The sequence below is a fragment of the Eucyclogobius newberryi genome, unplaced genomic scaffold (assembly GCF_026437365.1).
Source record: "Eucyclogobius newberryi isolate DKJ021-1_F unplaced genomic scaffold, fEucNew1.0.hap1 SCAF_16, whole genome shotgun sequence".
NCBI classification, from domain to species: Eukaryota; Metazoa; Chordata; class Actinopteri; order Gobiiformes; family Gobiidae; genus Eucyclogobius; species Eucyclogobius newberryi.
In genome coordinates, this window is record NW_027315790.1 from 17,932,336 (window position 1) to 17,952,516 (window position 20,181).

A 20,181-nucleotide genomic window follows, 5' to 3' on the forward strand; every position below is an offset into this window, starting at 1 on the left:
CTGGTTGTATTAGTTCACATAGAGCTGTCGACCTCCAGAGATAAGTTCTACACAGACTAAAAAGCGGTTTTCAGGCCGCCCAGGGTGCTTTGCTGACTTGTTGGTCACATGAACATAGAATATTTTATATAAGTCAATCTACTTTATAGTTGGACCGGAAGGGCGATTGCGACGGAAGTGCCAAACACGTGGGAAAAGAGGGGAAAGTGGGCGGAAAAAAATAATGGTTGAAAAAAAAGTTATTATTATTCTTTAACATCGCACACAACAAGTGATTCTTTCTGTGTATAAAACTGTGTGTGAAACTGATAGTCCCCTTTTCTGCACATTGATTCATTCATTTAACAAATTGTAAGTAGAGAGGCTTAGTGCTTTAGAGTTTCATGAGGCCAGAGTTTTATTGTCATTGCATTTGCTCCTTGTGTCTGCTCTGGTCCTTTTCCAAGAGTGAAGAATCAAAAACATTTTCCACATCAGAGGCTGCTAAAATGCCGTACTTACAGACCTGACCTAAAAAGTGGATTTTGCAGCCGCAGCAGCTCAGCTGTCAGTGTGATTTACAACAGCCCACAGGCTGCTTTACCTGTTATTTTCAGCGAGTAATTTAACCCAGGATTTCTTCTCTCATGTTTTCCACTCCAGTGGACTGAAAATTTCCTTTTCCCTCACAGGTATGTAAACAAACTCGTCTGCTATATTTGTGCTGTCAGAAGAGATTTACTTTTTGACACATTGTGCCACACTGCATTTCTTAGGGACTTCATAAGCATCTGCAAGACTTTCTACAGAAAATAATCTCATGTAGTCATATTGGAAATGTCATATAAAAGTTCAATTGGAAAATGTAAAAAACATAAGCAGATGATAGACTGTGAGCTCAGGATAAAAGGTACAAAATAATGGACAGACTATTCTTCAGTGCACTATTTGGATCTGAATGAATGTTCCAGTGTAACTAAGCACTTAATTAAAGCAGACTTTCAACATCAGTGGTAGTTTATGAACAGAGGGCTTTATGTCCATATAAAACTAAGAAAACAATACAATTTATTGTCTATGTAAACCATTTCACATTAATTCATTAAGGGAAATTTTCAGATTGATCAACTGCCCAAAATATTCCCAATATATTGGTATACCTGCTTTTACTCTAATCTAACAATTCAATGTAAACCCAAATCTTTGAAAACATTCTAACCGTGGGAGCGATGTGCTGAGCTGCAGACGAGGAAGAGAGGGAATGACCTCCACCAAACAACCGCTGCTCTTGACATTTTGCAGGCCCTCCAACAGGCAGTCACTGGTTACACCAAACACCGATGTGTGGTAGCCTGTGTGCAACATATAGAACATTGAGACCTGGTAGGACATTTTACGGTAAAATAAATATACCGTTGACAGTGATGTTGCCAGCAGTACGAGGGACCCCAACCAACGTAACTGGGTACAAGCCAGACTCTGCAGGCAGGGACAGGGCGGCCGGAAGGGACTCGAACTCCACCCCAGAGGTCAGCAAACCCTGGAGACAGCAGACAGATGTCATAACTAACATAACTGAACAGCCGGTTTTTGCTCCACACTATTTGATTAAATTTGCTAAAGTGTTAAGACTCTATTACTGTAAAAGAGAGTTACAATAATTAACATTTGTGCTGTGAACATTTAGCTCATGTTCATTTGCAGTCAGGTAAAGCGTTGGCTGTTTATATTCCCTGTACTCAGTGGCAGATTGTGTGAGGCAGACTCAATGACGTAATGACTGCATCAATCGCTGAAAGCAGACACTACCTCACTGTTGGGGAGGCTGCTGACGAGCTGCCCCCTGAGGTGCCGCGAGCAGATCTCATTCAAACTCTCCTTGGATTCATTCAGATATAAGCTACACAAGCGATAACGTTAACCAACAACCAATGGCATTTGTGTGCATTTAGCAGGAGATACAAAAAAAAAGTGTAAAATGAGGCTGTGACGGGATTTTAAGGCAATAATAAGCATTTAATTAATTTCCCAAATCAATTTTAGTAGCGATTTTGTGCATTTCTTTTTGCTTTTTGGAAGGGGACAGTAGAGTGTGCAGGTGAAATGTTAGGAGACAAAGAGCGGTGGAGGAGGTAAAAGGGCTTGCTTTAATAGAAAATCAATAGTACCAAACAAAGCTAGTATTCCTGTTGAAATCATGTTGTGAATAAGAGGGAGAGCTTGTCGTGCCAAACTACAGGGTCACCTTGGTGAAGGGCGGGCTAGAGTGACCTTCAGAGGCACATCAGCAGTTATTTTGTCGAGAGGCTGACATCACTGTCTGTGCGAACACGCCACTTGGACGTTCTACTTCAGCGCACTTTGACGTGGTTAGAGTTAACAATGAAAGTAAACTTTACAGTCTAATCAATCTTTTTTTTTATATATATTATCTGATGGGGCAGGTGAAAGTTTGAAATGGGGTGGAGAGCAGGGTGTGACATTAGGTACACGTACGTAGAGCCAAACTTGTGTACTGTATATGCAACAAGCAGTGAATTTGTGTAGTGTTAAAGAACATACCGGTATAATATTTTTATTTCTATGCTTCCTCTAAATATGCTCTATAGTACCTCTGTTTTGGCATTTCTTGACTTACCAAATAATGTATTTACTGTGATGTAATGCCTTTCAGGTGTTTCCTGTGTCAGAAATGGAGTTACAGCTCCATCTACTGTGTGCAGAAGGAATTACATACGGTAAAGGAGATCGACAAAAGCTGGCTTGCCCTTGACACGCTAACGTAGGCATGCAGTTGTAACCGACGCAATTTGATGGAAAAAATGCTCAGAAGAAGTCTGGCACTGATTCAAAGACTTAAAAACAGTGCAGAAGATCTCAGAACTCCATCTATGACTTACTGAACTAGATTCATCAAACAATTCATGAATGAAGCTAAATACATTTCCAGGTTTGTATTGGATGAGGGACCAATGTTACGACATAAAAGCTCAAAAAAGTTAATTTTGCATAATATGGGTCCTTTAAATAATGTTTGAATTTTATGGTTTGGCATTATTTTCTTGGCCAGTTGAAATTTTATAAACACTACTGTAATTTTAACTTGATCAGACTGCTGCTATATCTGTATTTTAATATAATGTGTGATAGGGAAGATGTGTGAGTGAACGACTAACTAAACGTTGGAGAATTCCCTTTATGCCCTTTACTCCCTTTTCTTTCTTTTTAGGCCGTGGCTGGAGAGCTGCGGCGCGGTCAAATAGCCGTGCAGTTTCAGGGACCGCTGCATTTCCCTTATAGCCTCATGGCTAACCCTAACCCTAACCCTAACCTTAACCCGGCGCGGTCTAAAATGGCGCTAAAACGCAGTCAAATAGCGGCGCAGTTTAAAGAGCCGCGGCGCGTGGCCGGCACAAAAATAACATGGCAGTTTCAGCCGCGCGCCGCGGCACTAACGCCTAGACACTCCCTTCTCTTTAAGGACTGCAGATGTAAATGAGCTTTTCCATTACCATGTTCAACCATCTTTGTCCTTTGGTATTATGTAACTGTACATTTTCCTGTTAAATAAATACATGAAAAGAAATCAAATTAAATTTTACAAAGCTAAAGAAATGACTACCTCCAGTATCTCACTGAATTCACCAAAGCACATTTTAAGCTAAGACTTGTGACACTCCCCAGATGTTACAGTCGGTCTGTATTTCCTGTGGCTAAAGCAGCATGTTCTGTTAACACACGATTCAGGACAACTTAATCAATCAGCGTGACCTGCCCAAGTCAATTTGGTACAACCACCACAATTAAGTCACTGCCGTCTCCTTTCACACGCTGCCACAAAAGTTTCATGGCAATTTGTTGCCGACAAAATTTAAAGCGACCTAGCTTTGACAGGTGCATGAGCCGATATCTCCCAACGGCCCTTTGTAGAGCACAAGTGTCGTTTCTTTTTCTTCTCTTTTTACGGTATTAAGATGTCTGCACTTTTCAAACAGTATTTCTTTGTTAAGCAAAAACTAAAATGTAACAGAATGTAAAATAAATATCAATGGTAGACCTCTTTAATATGATAAAAGTGAAAAGTGGTAAAAAGGATTATTAGAGTCTCACACTTACCATGTTTTCCACGCGGAGTTCATAAGGCATAGGGTTGTAGACCATGAGCTGCACCTCACAAACATCACCTTGAACCCACTGGAATTCTGAAGAGCAAAACACATGGCTCATTTTAAGGTTGAAAGTACATTAGAGTTTAAAGAAAAATAAGAAAAAAATAAAATAAATGATTAAAATACAGAACCCTACATTTCCATTTGCCACTTTGACTTTAAAGTAGCTCAAAATTACTTGCTTTACTTTTTACAGGTATTAGTTACATAATTCTGCTCTAATGCCACTGAATCCAAGTCAAAAGTGATGGATATATGTAATATCATTTGGCGTATCAGATTTATGTTGGAGTACGGTAAAGCATGAGTGACCCAAGCTGAAGTCAACCATCAAATGTACCCATTATTTCAGAAAAAAACTAATTCTGAAGTTTATTATAAGAAAAGTTTTGGAGATAAAGTTTTGGACAGAGCATAATAAAAATGAAGTAGCTTAAATATAAACTGCCAATATAATAGACCCTGTCCAAGAGCGCCGCCTAAATATGAAAAGGTTTGTTAAAGTGCGCAGCGACACAGATCTCACTGGAACGGCTGCCCCTTCTCTATTTTAAATATAATATATTCAAGTCACGGAGTCTATTACTGTAAAAAGAATTGCAAAAGAGTCAGAAAGCACAAGCTCAGAAGCAGGCAGAAAAAGGGATTTATGCAAAGCACACTCCAGCAAAAGGGTATTATGCCAGTGCAAAGTGCAAAAGGACAATTAAGGATAAAATGTTGCCTATTTGTAATGTCTTTGGTCCAACTTCTCAAGAGTTAAAATAATGACACTATCAAGATACAAGCAAGACTAAAAGGACCATCACTCACTATACTTGTGAGTGGATATTGGACAGCCACAAATATCTCTTTCAAATTCATATAGTTATGAAAGTTGGTTGCAGTACACCTGGACTGATAAAACAGCTGTGCTGCACGGAAAGGTCATCTTTTTTCTTTCTGACTGGTGAATGTGTCAAACGTCAAACACAATAGTATGGGTATGCACATCACTCACAGTCTGCACTGTGCTGCGTTTATCTATGAGAGAAAAACAGCTCCTAGTCTTTGTAGTAGCCTATCAGTCCAATAAATGCTAATGGATGGTCAAAGGCTTAAAGTAGAGTCAGGGAAAACAATCTTCCATCAGAGGAGTGCTTGTTTTATAACTTAACATCAATCCCAGTCTTAGCATGTGCCTTAAAGACCAAGAAATAGACACGTATATATTCTGAGTGTCTACACAGAGCACTTGCAGACATCAGGCACAGAACACTGAAGACTCTGAGGTCTCATTGGAGACAGAGGCAGGTTTGCACTTTAGCCTTTATGGCCACTTCAGCTGGGAATTGGATTACATGTTATAATGTCTAACAAACTATTGACATAGTGAACCTTTCACTAACAGAATACAAAAGAAATAAAAGGACATAAAAGCTACAATTTAATGTAATTATTTCTAACTGTAACAGATACAAGTAGAGTCGGGGACCATTTAAAGTTACCAGAATGGTACCAAAAAAAGGTTTGTGTCACCACAAATTACTGAGAAAACAGTCCCCACAGAAACAGTATTACCTGAAATGTATAGATGCCATTTATACGTTTTGTGGTTGTAAATAATTACAATAATTGGATTAGGTACAAAAAGGTATTGTACCTGTACCAAAAATTAGGTAGGGAGATTTAAAAAGGCTGTAGAAATGAATGTGTTGATTTTATGAATGAGCTGTGCTGCTCTCTTGGCCAGGACTCCTGATGAGTCAATTCAATTCAATTTATTTTTGTAACGCCCAAAATCTCAACAGCAGTTGCCTTAATCTCATCACGACTTTCCTGGTTAAATAAAGGTTAAATAACGTTTAAAAAATCCAAATTTAAATTGCCCCTCTGATGGCATGTGGCCTGGTTTTGCCTTCTTGACAGTTCATTATTTGAAAACTAGGGAAGAATAGCCTTCGCTAGCAATGACACAAGTATAGTAGAAGCTGCAAATTTATAGCTGTGTCATATTCAATACTTGAACTAAAAACATATAGCAGGGTTTTATTGTATGTAACCATGATCCACCTCATGACAGCAAAGTAACTTGAGTAGAAGTTGCAAAAAGTAACTTCAGAAGAAACTGCAACACCTAAAAAAACTTTCATGAAGTAGTTTATTTATTTACAGTTTTACTTACTATTGTGTTTCATTCTACTAATTGAACTTGTGTGTGTTGCTTACCAATCTTCTTGCAGCGCTCATCATTTCTGTTGTGGAGGAGAATAGGGGAGTAAATGAAGGGGCTGGCGGTGGACATGTTCTGTCCCAGCAGCCCTTTCACTTTGTGAGGACGCAGACTGACCGGGAGGTTCAGAAGCTTAACCGATCTACAAGGAATCAAATCACAAAGTACAACAATCATACACACGGATTACTTTTTACTAACATAAAAGGGCTGCGCGCTAACTATTTATATTTCTATATACCACAGGTAACTAATAAACTTTCACCAAGATCCAGTTAGAGAACATTTCCACAAGCCATGGTGTTTCTGCCACTTTTATATTATAGTATGTATTAAATTACAAAATAAAGAGTATTATAATAAGCCTATCAGTAGTTATTTTCCCCATTTACCAATTAATTATATTTTATATCAAATAGTCCAATAAAGGTTTTAAAATAAAATGTTATATTGCTCATTCAAAAGTTAATTTGAGGTAGAATAGGTCTAAAGCTGACATGAGACGTGGAGCAGAATTCTCATTTTGTTCTGATCAGAACATCACACACTGGACTCGGACTTTCCTCTGCACAAAACCATGCAGCAATGTCATTGGTTGATTGGCGTTACATGCAAAAACCTTTACGGTCGGCCTCAGCGCGGACAACAGACTGTGATATGGATTTACACAGCGTGACCTGGGCTATACGCTGAGTATGGTGGAGTACCTGACAATAGGGAGTTTTGAGAAAGGCACAGGAGGAAGTTTCAGGCCGTCAGGAAGAGTGATGACCTCCATCCCACCAGGGCACTTGGATGTGTAGTTCTCAAGACTCTGGGTCACTTCTTTCTTCTCTGGAAATAGACAGGAGGAGGTCAAATCTGTGCTTACAACATGGAAGGAGCTGATCAAAACAAGCAAACTAAATAAATAGTCAAAATCATAAACTCAGTTGGCTTATGACAAAGGTTTTGTACCAAATAGAACTAACCTGAGATTCGAGGTTTGGATTACAAAAGGTATAAAGGTTTTTCGCCAGATTGAAAAAATAATCACATGAAAAGCTTTGATATGTTGAAAGAATCCTTTGGCTTGGAGAAACAGGACTTGTATATGTATTTACAAATAAGGAGTAAAACCAAGAAATTAAACAAAGTTATAACGCTCTGACCGAAAAATGTATAAAACAGAACTTTCAAGGGGAATAATGTCTAAATCATATCAATGCATTTCTAATCTGGCAGCAATTCTACCATCAGTAAATATATAAAAACAAATGGGAAAGAGAAGGCAATCTTGTTTTGACAGATGAAGAGTGGGAAAATGTGTGTATCAATCTCAGTGGATGAACACAAAATCACATCAACCCATGTCAAAGTGCCCATTGTTCACAACAAAATGCTAATTGCAAAGATAAATTATGAAAAAAAATGTGGCAGCCAGAAGGCACACCACTGTCATGTGTTTTGGGACAGTCCTGTTGGTCAAATGTTGGAATATTGGATTTTAGAATTGGTAATTGCCTAATAAGCCTGGTGGCCCACATAACTCTTAAAATAGACTAAATAAACATACCCATGATGTGTGGCATGTTTGAAATCTTGGTCCAATTCTGTAATCAATATCAACTTTGAATGTCTCCCTCGTTCATAAGTGGGAGGACATGAATAACAGTACTTGGACTGTTATACTACATCAATCCAGACTCAAAAAAGTAAACCTAAATGTGTTCATGTCACAATAACTTCACTTTTTTTTATAGAGAAAGTGTGATTTCAAAAAGCTTGAGGAATGTTGAGGTGTTGGACAATGTGAATGAAAAAAAATGAATTAGTGATGTGCCCACAATTGTGAAAAATTGTAAAATGGTGACTTTTATTATCAAAATTATTTACTGTTGAAAGTAGTAAAAATTTGCCATTTAAAGCTTGCAGACAGAATGAAGGGTAACTACACCAAAAGATCTAATTAAAACTGTCAATGAAGCGTGTTCGGCCTGTTGGAAAATACTGTGTGTTGTTGTACAGGGCCAATATTATGGGCTTGATATGTGAATACAGGTATAAACTTCTGAACACACTGAAAAAAACACTGTGTTCCATTTCTTTGACATGTAGACAATTCTCTCTTGAAATGAGGGAGCCAAATACTGTGAATGAAGATGCTGCTGGAGGAGAACACTTAGACAAAGTATTTGACAAAACAGCAACATTTCTATTAGTGTTCTAATGACACTATATAATATTATGCATAATTAGCTTCATGAATAGTTGAAACATGTCTTCACAAGTTCACGTTTTGCACATGATCATGAGCATATTTGAAAACAAAGATGCAATTATTTTCTTTATACTTTTTTTTTTAGAACCAAGATTCTATTCTAACAGCTGAGGAAGCCATTGTCAGGGCAACGGTGGCCCTTCAGGTTGTCAGTGTTTTTTTTTTTGTTAGCCTCATTTCATTTTTCTAACTGTGTGGACAACTAAGGATTACAGCCCCTATTGGGAGCGACGGCTTGGTTTTCACTGCCGCAGTAAAAACTATGTCTGGTGGTGGCTGCACAGGATTTCTGGTCAGAGCACAATAATGTGATCCTGCCAAGAAAGAGTGTTTTTAGTACCGGTACATGGACTCTATTGGACTGTATATAAACAAGGCTTCACCGGGACCAGAAGCACCTGTGAGCTTAATTCATGACAAGGAACCCCTAAGTACCACTCCCTTCTTTCTCAGAAGCTCATTGTGAACTGACCTTGATCCGAGAGGAAGTCAAGCATGGTTTGCAGCAGGAAGGACAGGTGGCGCACAGACAGGGCCGGGTTGCCCATGCGACGAGAGGCATACACCAACTCATGCAGAAGACGCATCTGTACAGCAGCCCATCCGCGGTGAGTACCTGAGAGACATGAGCACGAGGCATAAGGGACAGTTCTTACCACACAGCTTCGATGGAAATGAACCAATTCAAAATATACAATAAACAGATTTCTTTCCTTTTTTTAATTAATTAATCTTATATTGGTATTCAACTCTAACACTGAGGTGTCAGGCAGGACAATTAGCACAGTAAGAAAATTATAATTTTATCCAAGGATATGTCACAAAAAGTGTCACTAAATGCCACAGCGGCGTCAGCCGCCTTAATGATTAAACTGGGTAAATAACTCGTGCACAGGATGATGAGACACCAAAGCATCATTATTCTACACCAAAATAAAGATGTAAATTAGCATAAGATACCCCCAAATTCATGTGACAACATGACAAAAGAATAGGGCGAGCCTGAGTCCATGTCTGCACAGCAGCTTTAGTACAATGGCAGATCATTTTGACGAGAGAATAACTCTATACCCCAGGTCACTAATAGACAGACTTCGGTCCGGATCCGGACCCAAGCACCGTCTAATCCAGACTCAAACCTCGAATCATGGAGAATGCAGCAGTACAGCCTCCCTGTGTTAGAGATGAGTAGGTTTTAAGAAATTGTTAAAAATTAACAGGGACTTCGCATCTTCCCCGTTTCCCCTCTCACTGTGTGACTGTGTGACTGTGTGTGTGACTGTGTGTGACTGTGTGTGACTGTGTGTGTGACCGTGTGTGTGACCGTGTGTGTGACTGTGTGTGTGACCGTGTGTGTGACTGTGTGTGTGACCGTGTGTGTGACTGTAGAGTGAGAGCGTGTACGTCAAGGGCGCCATGAGGAGCTGGAGCGCTGAGGCGGGTTTGAATGACGAGCCACGCTGCGCTCCGATGGCACAAGCTCGCCCCTGACGAAGCTCCGGCACTGCCCCAGTGAAATGTCCATGTCAACAGCAGACCATTATAAACTGCCCTTGTATCTCACATTACTGAGATTGTAATGAATAATATATTGCCCATTTTCAACTCAGTAATGTGTTATATTACTACATTAACTAAAAAAACACTTGCTACTAAACATGAGCCAGGATCAGTTTGCAACTGGACTTCTTTTTACCATGATTGATAAGATGTAAAGGTTATCAAATGATGAAGTGGTGGACTTATTTAAAGTTTTCGAATACCTTTAAAGTCTTTGGGGTCCAGAGAGAGACTGTATCCAGGCAGAGTCTCCAGCAGCAGCTTGTAGCAGGCCTTCCACCCCGGCTCTGGGATGGTGGGAGCCACACACTGCATCGCCGCCACACGTTTGAAAAAGGCCGATTTACGATGGAAGCCAATCAATTCATAGAGCTCTGACAGGATGCTGTAGCGCTGGATTTTCTCCTCTTCAGACAGCTGCAAAAACAGTCAATTTAATACGTCTATTCTTTTTAAATAAAGCCAAAGAGCTAAAACAAGTAAACGTAATAGAAAAGCATGACCGCAATGGAAATGACACACAGTATTTCCACAGCAGTCTCGGCAGAGAATAGATGAAATAATAAAAAGTTAATAAAACTGTCAGTGGCGGGCAGAGAATTGCATGTAGAGTATGGTTTAATCAGGCTGAGCCGCCAGAGACGTGTTCACCTGTCCCAGGTTGATGTACACGGCATTCTGCAGAAATTCGGAGGCCTCTCTGGCTCTCTTCTGAATGGCCAGCACCCGCACGGCTTTCACACAGGCCTCCAGCTCAATCACGCCTGCATTCTTGTACTGAGCAGATAAGAAAAAAAGACAACAGCATGTGTTAATGAAAAAGGATTACTCAATAAGCTTTGCCTCATAATTAGGGAGAATGTTTTTCATGAACATACAGACAGTCTCATCAGGCCGTGCGGAGAGTGCTTTGGTCTTACCTGGAAACTGGACTGCGCCACGACTGAAGCTTTTGTGACTATATAACACATGTCCTTACACTTTATCTCTCATTGTGCGCTTCTTCAAATTCAATTAGCACTCAATAGCGTCGTGTTGAGAACTAATTTAATTCTGAATGAACTAGTTACAGTTAAAAAGGCACAGGGAGGTCAGTGCAAAAAGGTGTAATGAAGATAAAAGTAATTAATTAGTTGAGATATTTAACATGGGATATATATAGATGGCATAAGGCTTTGAGTTTTTTGACACATTCACACATTATTTAATAATTTAGTGCACTGAGCCAACTTCTGATCTATAAAAGAATAAGCATAACAGTCACCATTGCCGAATTTAGCGATATGAACAATATTAGCTAGATTATATACCACTTTTGAGCTATTTTGCCAATTCTTTTCAACCAAAACAGTGTGCAATGACACAAAAAAAGGTTGAAAAACACGATCATCATGCATCTTATTTCTTTTTAGATCAGCACACCTCAAATAGGATTTAGGATGTGCAGAAAACTGTCTATAGTTATATTACTACAGATTTGTATTACTACAGAGAAATATTCATCAACAATTGTATTATCTTTACAAAATTAATCTTTATTATTCCTTTTTACTTTGTGAGTCATGTGGATTACTAGACTAAATAATCAATAGTTTGCGTTCACGTTCTAGAATTTGATAATGTGGATTTTATGTTTTTGAAAGAAATCTACAAAACAGAAATCACACAAATGTTTAACCTTATCATTAAAAACGTCACAAAGGCGCCGGTCCAGCTGGCAGCCCGGTGTAAACGCTCCGCTCTTTTCTCACACTTTTTTCACACTTATTGTGCTTTATCTTTTGTATTTTGTAAAAAAGAAATTCTACTTTACTTGTACAATAGGGAACAACACGTGCTGGAATCGCTTTAATTTAACTTGTTTTTGACTTTGTTCGGCTGGATTATTGAGTGTTTTTGTCGTGATGTGCGCTAGCTCTGAGCTAGCCCCCGGCCCCCCCGCGCCCTACGGCCGTCCTGACGTACAGTATGCCGCCGGTACACGTTTATATAAAAGAGGAACTTCATGAATGATCGGGACACGCACTGGAATCGCTTTAATTCAACTTGTTTTGACTTTGTTCGGCTGGATTGAGTGTTTTCGTGTCATCGCGATGTGCCCTGGCTCCGAGCCCCCCCGGCCCCCCTGCGCCCCCCCCGGCCGGCGCCGTACAGCGTTTACACAAAGGAGGAACTCATGAAACTGCGGAGAACAGTCGTCTTACCCGGAGATCGTCACGTTATCCCGGCGGACATCCTAAGATTTTTATAAGAGATCTTCTACTGGGAGTGTTTTTCAAACTTCCTATAAGTTATTTGTTCTTTTCTTCTGTATCTATCTCTGTATCTACCTGCGTTGCATCAATGGAATTTCCCCATGTGGGACAATAAAGGATTATCTTATCTTATCTTATTTGTTTTGGGGACGGACTCAAAACTGCAATATCAATCCCGTGTCATTTCAACTGACAATAAACCCGTGTTTGGAGTTGAAGAATGGCACTGCTTTCTGAGGTTATTGTGCAAAAAGTAAATCACCTTTGCCCATTTATGTTGACAGAGAAGAAGCGAATTGCACCATAGAAGTCATACTTTCCCTCCAGCTCAGTTCGAAACTATAGGTTATCTAGAATGTGGTGAGGTCAGCCTGTGTGAACTCTGATCCCAATTTTGAAAAAAGTGAGTGATTATTATACCAAAGTACCTTGCCATAGTAGGAGATGGCTTCTTTATACTTCTCGATAATGTCCTCGGGGCTCAGGCAGTTCTTTGCTCGTCCAATCTCGGTGCTGGTGTCTGCACTGATGCCGTTGGCTGTGAGAGCGCCTGAACATACAAGACGGGCTGCTTTTATATCGTGAAAACAGAGAGTAAGAACCCTCTACCAGGGTAACACCAATACAGAAAGGATAGGAAGATCTTGGCTGTCACATTGGATTTGAATAAGGTGATTGCAGCTCTACAAGTCAAACACAAATGAGCTCAGGAATGTACATTGCCGAGACAAAGAATCATTTGTATCATTGTAGACTAAATAACTTGTGGCACAATCGTAAATAGTTTGGATCTCACCAAAGGAGACGTATAAACCCAGATAACTGTAAGACGTATGTTTGAAAACCAATTAAAGAAAGCAATGGGACAAGTCTGATCAGAATATAAATACCAATTGAGCACATATTGCCTGGCAACATGCTGTGACCATGGCAACAATGTGGTGATGTCACTTACCAACTTTTTTTTAGCATTGAAGTGTGCATATGATTCAAAGTAACAATAAAAAAAAAGCTGCAGATAAGTCAAGTAAAAATAACACAAATCAAAAAAATAATGCAGTGAGCTACAGTCAGTGTGAAGTCAGGGGAATAGAAAAGTAAAAAAATAAAATAATAAAAATGATGTTGCACTGCCACCTGCTGGTACAAAGCAAAAACAATAAAACATGTGCAGGGTTCAGGTGATTTCTGTTTCGGCAAATAAATACAAGTAAAGAACTTATGGTCAAAACATAAAAAGCAATCACAACAAAGAAGGGGAAAAGAAAATCACTTTACAATAAGAAATAACAGAGAACCATTAACAAAAACACCCATGTGTGCAAATGCTGTAGTGGGATATTAAAATGGAATGCAAGCGTGAGCTTTTAAGGCGTATCATACCTGGGTCAATGAGAACCTCTTGAGCTCCTACAGACAGAGACAAGGATGCAGATTCACTCCATGACAACACGCACAGCGTTAGCAGAGTTAGCCAAGCCAGGAGCACCCCCGGATCAATAACATGCAGATTCTTTAGTAAGGCTAACGAATTATTATAAACATGCAAAATAATCAGTATATTATATATTACTCTATCCAAATGTCCTCCTAAAACCCTCCAATTAAAACTCCAATCTGCATCATGGCATTTATTTGATATAAAATGCAAAACTTAATTCCATCAAAAAAATATATATATTTATAAAAGGGTATAAAATCCTAACTAGAACTATGTCGGTGTAATCCCTCATTCGTCCAGGCGTGTTCCATAGTAGAAAAAGCTTCAGTTGTAGTCATCTGGACTCAGTTTGCAAAAATAGACGTTTCGACTCTCATCCAAGAGTCATTGTCAATAACAGAATTTAGGTCGAGAACTCCGATATTAATACTGTTCTGTGGTAAGACCCGCCCATTGGGCGGAGCCTTCCTGAAGTAGAAAGAGTTGTTTGTTTCAACAGAAACTCCCCCCTTGTATCTACCGAGCCTATTCAGAATCTTAATGGGCTATTAGAATCCTCTTTGTCTTTGTGAGACCCTGGCTCAACCACCCTGAGTACCTGATTAGCATCTGAACGTCCTCTACCTTTCCAGGGGTTCAGTAACCCATTATAAATAACAGGAAGATTAAACCTTAGCCCTCCATTTCTGTTTAAAGAAGGTCTTTCTTTTTTAACAAAAATAGCTTCCTTAACTCCTCTTTCAAACCATCTTTTCTCCCTGCTTAAAACCTTCACATCACCGTCTTCAAACGAGTGATTAGAGGCTTCAAGATGGAGATGCACGGCACTCTGAGGTCCTGAACTAGTATTTCTTCTGTGCTGATAAAGCCTCTTGTGTAGAGGCTGTTTCGTCTCACCTATGTAACGTTCTTTACAACTTTCTTCACTGCATTGGATCGAATAAACTACATTGCTCTGTTTTTGAGTCGGCAACTTGTCCTTTGGGTGAACCAGTTTTTGTCTTAAAGTGTTTCCTGGTTTAAATTAAACAGGGACTTCGTGTTCAGTGAAGAGAACCAAGAAGCAGGACAAAAGGGAAACTGAACAGAGAAGGAAGGGTGTCTCTATCCCTTATGTGTCTGGCCTCTCGGAAAAACTGCAGAGAATTTTTAGACAACACGAAGTCCCTGTTTATTTTAAACCAGGAAACACTTTAAGACAAAAACTGGTTCACCCAAAGGACAAGTTGCCGACTCAAAAACAGAGCAATGTAGTTTATTCGATCCAATGCAGTGAAGAAAGCTGTAAAGAACGTTACATAGGTGAGACGAAACAGCCTCTACACAAGAGGCTTTATCAGCACAGAAGAAATACTAGTTCAGGACCTCAGAGTGCCGTGCATCTCCATCTTGAAGCCTCTAATCACTCGTTTGAAGACGGTGAGGTGAAGGTTTTAAGCAGGGAGAAAAGATGGTTTGAAAGAGGAGTTAAGGAAGCTATTTTTGTTAAAAAAGAAAGACCTTCTTTAAACAGAAATGGAGGGCTAAGGTTTAATCTTCCTGTTATTTATAATGGGTTACTGAACCCCTGGAAAGGTAGAGGACGTTCAGATGCTAATCAGGTACTCAGGGTGGTTGAGCCAGGGTCTCACAAAGACAAAGAGGTTTCTAATAGCCCATTAAGATTCTGAATAGGCTAGCTCGGTAGATACAAGGGGGGAGTTTCTGTTGAAACAAACAACTCTTTCTACTTCAGGAAGGCTCCTCCCAATGGGCGGGTCTTACCACAGAACAGTATTAATATCGGAGTTCTCGACCTAAATTCTGTTATTGACAATGACTCTTGGATGAGAGTCGAAACGTCTATTTTTGCAAACTGAGTCCAGATGACTACAACTGAAGCTTTTTCTACTATAACTAGAACTATATTTACACAAATAGTGAGGAAAATGGTATATGCTGCACATTCCATATGTTAGCATTTTTCAGGCAGACAAATGCAGACACACAGTTTTTATGTTAATAAAAACACATAAGGAGAATGAACAATATTGGAAGGTGAGAGAACACATTGTGATGTGCAGTGTTGATGTGCTCAGTACCTGGGCGGTGGCGCTTCCCCGTGTCACCTGCCTGGGATATGTTTGGCTTGCGTCCCGCCGTCTTCCCCGCGGTGCCTCCAGGGTAGTGGAAAATGACAGAAGCTGAACACAATCCCTCTAACGCAGCTGGAGACGCACACACAGACAATACAATATCTTTTCACTTCAGTGCCTTCTTAGTTCCTACAGGGCTGAACATTCAGACTCACAAATATTTTGGTCATGTTTGAAACAATATGTACAGTTAAAATGCAACTTTTTATGAATCCAAAATTAGTGAAGGTTTTAATTAAGGTTTTGTCCACATCTTAGCCGTAACCGGGTTTGAGAGGGCAGCAGCCAGACAGCAAGGCCCAGACTTCCTTTACCAGGCATTTGAAACAGATGCCCCTCAGCTGACCCCTCTCGACGCAGAGGAGCAAAGGCTCTATTCTGAGCTCCTCCTGTGTGACTGAGCTCCTTACTCTAAGAGAACGCCCACCTCCCTTTGCATTTCAACCACTTGTATCCATGATCTTGTCCTTCTCATGACCATAGGTAAGGGCAGGAACATAGACGGACCAGTAAATCAAGAGCTTTGCTTTCACTCCTTCTTCACCACAACAGTCTGATGGTATAACGTGGTATTAATGTCCTTTTGTGGTTAGTCTGGTTCACAAACTTTGCGGCTTTGTCTGTAAATTGAGTCCATAAACACAATAAACTTAACTGGTGTTAAAGGAAAGCCTGGGCAGAGACCAGCATGCACTGGGAACAGGTCAGTCACACTATCGGCTATGCAAACAAAAGTCACCAGATTTTCTGGAGCAGAACGAGCAAATCATCCAGAGCAGATCAGAAACATATTTTTCCATAAACCATAATCCTAATCTTGTATCCCATATCTGCAAATGAAGTGCCTCAGTCCTGGACCATCTGCAGTCTGTCCATGGGAGTAGGATCTCTCCTTCACTGTGGTTCTCCAGGTTTCTACTTTTTCCTCACTGGGTTTTTTGTAGTTTTTCCTCGCACAGAAGGAGGGTATAAGCACAGGGGATGCTCTGGGACAGTCATCCATTTGCTAAACTTCAGTGAACATTAGTTAATCTGCTTCTCTATTATTGAACAATGACTGTTTCATTGTTGTATTTTCTAACTTTCTGATGAAATTTTTTTTTATTTTGTACAGCCTGCGAGGCGACTGCTGTTGTGGGCTTTACAAACACAAATTGAAAATATTATTTTCATCTTAAAAGACATAATTTGGGTTTTTGAACAGGATGTGCATCCACAAAATTGTACTCAAAACAAGCAGTAATCCCACTAACCACCGAGCCAGAGGAAGTCATTGACCCCCCTGAGGAGCTCCACGGCCATGTGATAGTGGACCAGGGCGTCCTGCAGCATTCCCGCCTGCAGGCACAAGTCCCCCACGTGCTTCCTCATGCGGCCCTGGCACCGCTTCTTGTAGTGCCTGAGGAAACGCAGCAGCAGGGAAAGAAAGGTCAATGCAAATGAAAAGAAAAGACACCGTTTCAAATGGACAGCCTCACAGGAAATGACAGATAATTTGAGTACTTTATGCGGCGGGTGGTTGAAGCTTGGAGAGCACAGGCAAAAACAACAAAACGAGGAGAGAGCAGGTTCATACGGTTGAATCACAGTAGATTCATAAAAGGACCAGACATGGGGGGGATTCTGAAAGATGGGATCATGTCTACAGAAAATGCACAAAAGCAAATCCAGTGATAAGCACTTTTGTTATATCTTTGGAATAAATCTGAGTGAGCACAAAGCTTTAGCATACAAAATGTGCACATGGGAAATAACGCAGCCTCTTGGATAAGGATGTTGTGCCCACATCCAGGTTGATATGCCTCGCTGTAGCGCTTTAGTGCTGTAGTGCTGTGCCAAACTGGCTGTTGTCATACATTCATGAATACTAATATGACATCCATGTGGCCACAGTGTGATTCAGACTCTACAGCCGGAATCCCTCACATTCAAATGTATCTACAGACCCATAATTCTCCTTTAAGTTTAACTGACGCGTATAGGAGTCTGCCAAAGTATATGGCCATGATGATATTTGGTAATTTAACTGAAAAGGAAACTATTGAGACTTTCCTGAGTCAGAGGAAGGGCTTAGCAAATGCACAGGAGCACAGAGGTGGCTGATGGGAACACTAAAGGTAAACTAACTTGTGTCACTATCGTCTCACCTTTTTGCACCCAACAATAAACTCACAGGACAGTAGAACAGAAAAAAAGAAAGACAGAATAACCAAAGTGGACACACACAAATGAATGCAGCAAAAATCAAGTGGGAGATTTTTGACAGAATATTTGATGAGAAAGTTTTGGACAACAAACATTAACAAACGCTGGTTTCTGTGCGGTCAGTAGATTTGAAACATGTTCTAACATGAATGCTTATTTCACACTTTATGTGAAATGTAACAAAATAAATTGAGTAGAATGCTCCAACAGCATGGCAATGAATATTTCAGTGCATATGACAGGTTCTCTTACTTTATTTGGTGGGATAGAACCTGTGGTAGATTTTCATTGTTGTTTTGTTGCAGTGGCTTTTTTTACATGCACAGCCAAATCTGATTGTTTTCTGATTTCTGGAATTTAAATGAAGCCTTTAAATGACTTAAAAACTGCAAAATCTGAAGTTTAATCAGAGGGACAATGATCAGAAAGAAATCAGATGATTTTACCATTTTAATAATGTATTAAAAACAAATAATAATAATTATCAGTTTTTGAGTGCGCATGTAACCGCAGCTACTTTGTCAAGATGAAAAATGACAGTTGAAAATGAAAAATACAGAAGGTAGTGCTGAGTTCTATAAAGGAATATGTCGATTTATGTCATGAATATGTGACTTTACATCAAAAACACAGGGACAATTTACACGCAACTAAAAATATTAGTTTAAACAACTGTTTGATAAAATAATCAGGTATTATTATTTCTCAAATCATAGGATCTGTTAAAGAGTTCACTTTTAAAAAAAATTCCATCCAGATTTTCCAAGATAAAAGCATAAATGAATCCCAACTTCTCATCTCGGTACCGTTCCGCAAAATTCCACAATTTTTCAAAGATGGAAAATGTCCATGGAAATTATCAGAAATGTATGGAATTTTTTTTTAAATATACAGGGATTTAACAACTCTGAAGGATGTCTCACAAGGAAGGATGTAAGAAGCACTTGAACTTTCATATCTGTGTTTTTATTTAGAGCTTAAGAGATAGTAAAATGTGCCAGAAACATCTCCACTGACCCTGAACACCTCTTCTTCTCTGAATATGAGCTGCTGCCATCAGGAGGAGGCTGAGAGTGCCTCTGAGAACAACAGACTGAAGCTCCCCTTTGTCCCAACCTCAATAAAACTGCTCAACTCCCAGAGCACTTCACTTGCACATGATACTGCCGTCTGTGAAATGCATGCTTTATGTCTAGCGTGTGTATTTTGTATACAACAACTATGTAGCCCAAGACAACCTGCCTCTCAAGGACAATAAAGTTTATTTCATTTTCACAATCACAGCTGAGCCGAGAGTAACAACATTAAAAAGTCATCATCACCAGACGTGATCACTAGGGCTTGAGGGCTTGAAGACGAAGACGTTTTAGACACCCAGACCAACAATTATGGCATCTAAGGAGACATACTTGTTCTAATTGTGTATGTTACACAGTGTTATATCTGTGTCTCGGGTGTTGTTGTTTAAAACATCCTCAAACTGATGAAGCTCAGTCACATCTGAGCACAAACAATCGTGTCTTAGGATCACAAACCAAACAAATGACAGTTCTGGGACTAAACAAACATGAATCACACAGATGTTTAACAGTGGCCCTAAGGAGTAGTGGGATAATTAGGACTTACGACCCAGAGAATCTAGCTTCATCACACTGTACGGTTATGTATACGTTTTTGTAGTTTCACAGTTAACGTAACCTGATTAGTGAGAGGGGCACAAATAGTATTAACGGAATGAATGTGGGGTGAGGGTTCATATATTAAAAAAACATTTGTATTTGTTCAAATAAGTAACGCATTGTTTTTCATAAGACAATGACTAACATTCAGCAAAGAATATATATTTTTCTAAAAATACCAAAATTCCAAAGCTTAACTTCTCGTGGGAAATGTTAAGGGAATTTTCCGTCACTTTGAAACCCTATCAAAGACACATGAACCGCATATGTCACATGTGCTCATGTC

At 39.7% G+C, this 20,181-nt stretch overlaps 1 protein-coding gene across 1 annotated transcript in view; it reads right to left on the minus strand.

The window, feature by feature from the left end:
* Positions 1-20,181, minus strand: part of trappc9 (trafficking protein particle complex subunit 9) — a 156,591-nt gene that overhangs the window by 134,713 nt on the left and 1,697 nt on the right. The window contains exons 3-14 of the mRNA XM_072447757.1: positions 17,265-17,410; positions 15,958-16,083; positions 13,819-13,845; positions 12,864-12,985; positions 10,832-10,957; positions 10,384-10,597; positions 9,093-9,236; positions 7,068-7,194; positions 6,357-6,502; positions 4,096-4,181; positions 1,393-1,519; positions 1,199-1,331 (exon numbers count right to left, since the gene is read on the minus strand). Of these exons, the coding sequence (XP_072303858.1) occupies positions 1,199-1,331; positions 1,393-1,519; positions 4,096-4,181; positions 6,357-6,502; positions 7,068-7,194; positions 9,093-9,236; positions 10,384-10,597; positions 10,832-10,957; positions 12,864-12,985; positions 13,819-13,845; positions 15,958-16,083; positions 17,265-17,410 (1,524 nt within the window). The remainder of the gene's footprint in view (positions 1-1,198; positions 1,332-1,392; positions 1,520-4,095; positions 4,182-6,356; positions 6,503-7,067; positions 7,195-9,092; positions 9,237-10,383; positions 10,598-10,831; positions 10,958-12,863; positions 12,986-13,818; positions 13,846-15,957; positions 16,084-17,264; positions 17,411-20,181) is intronic.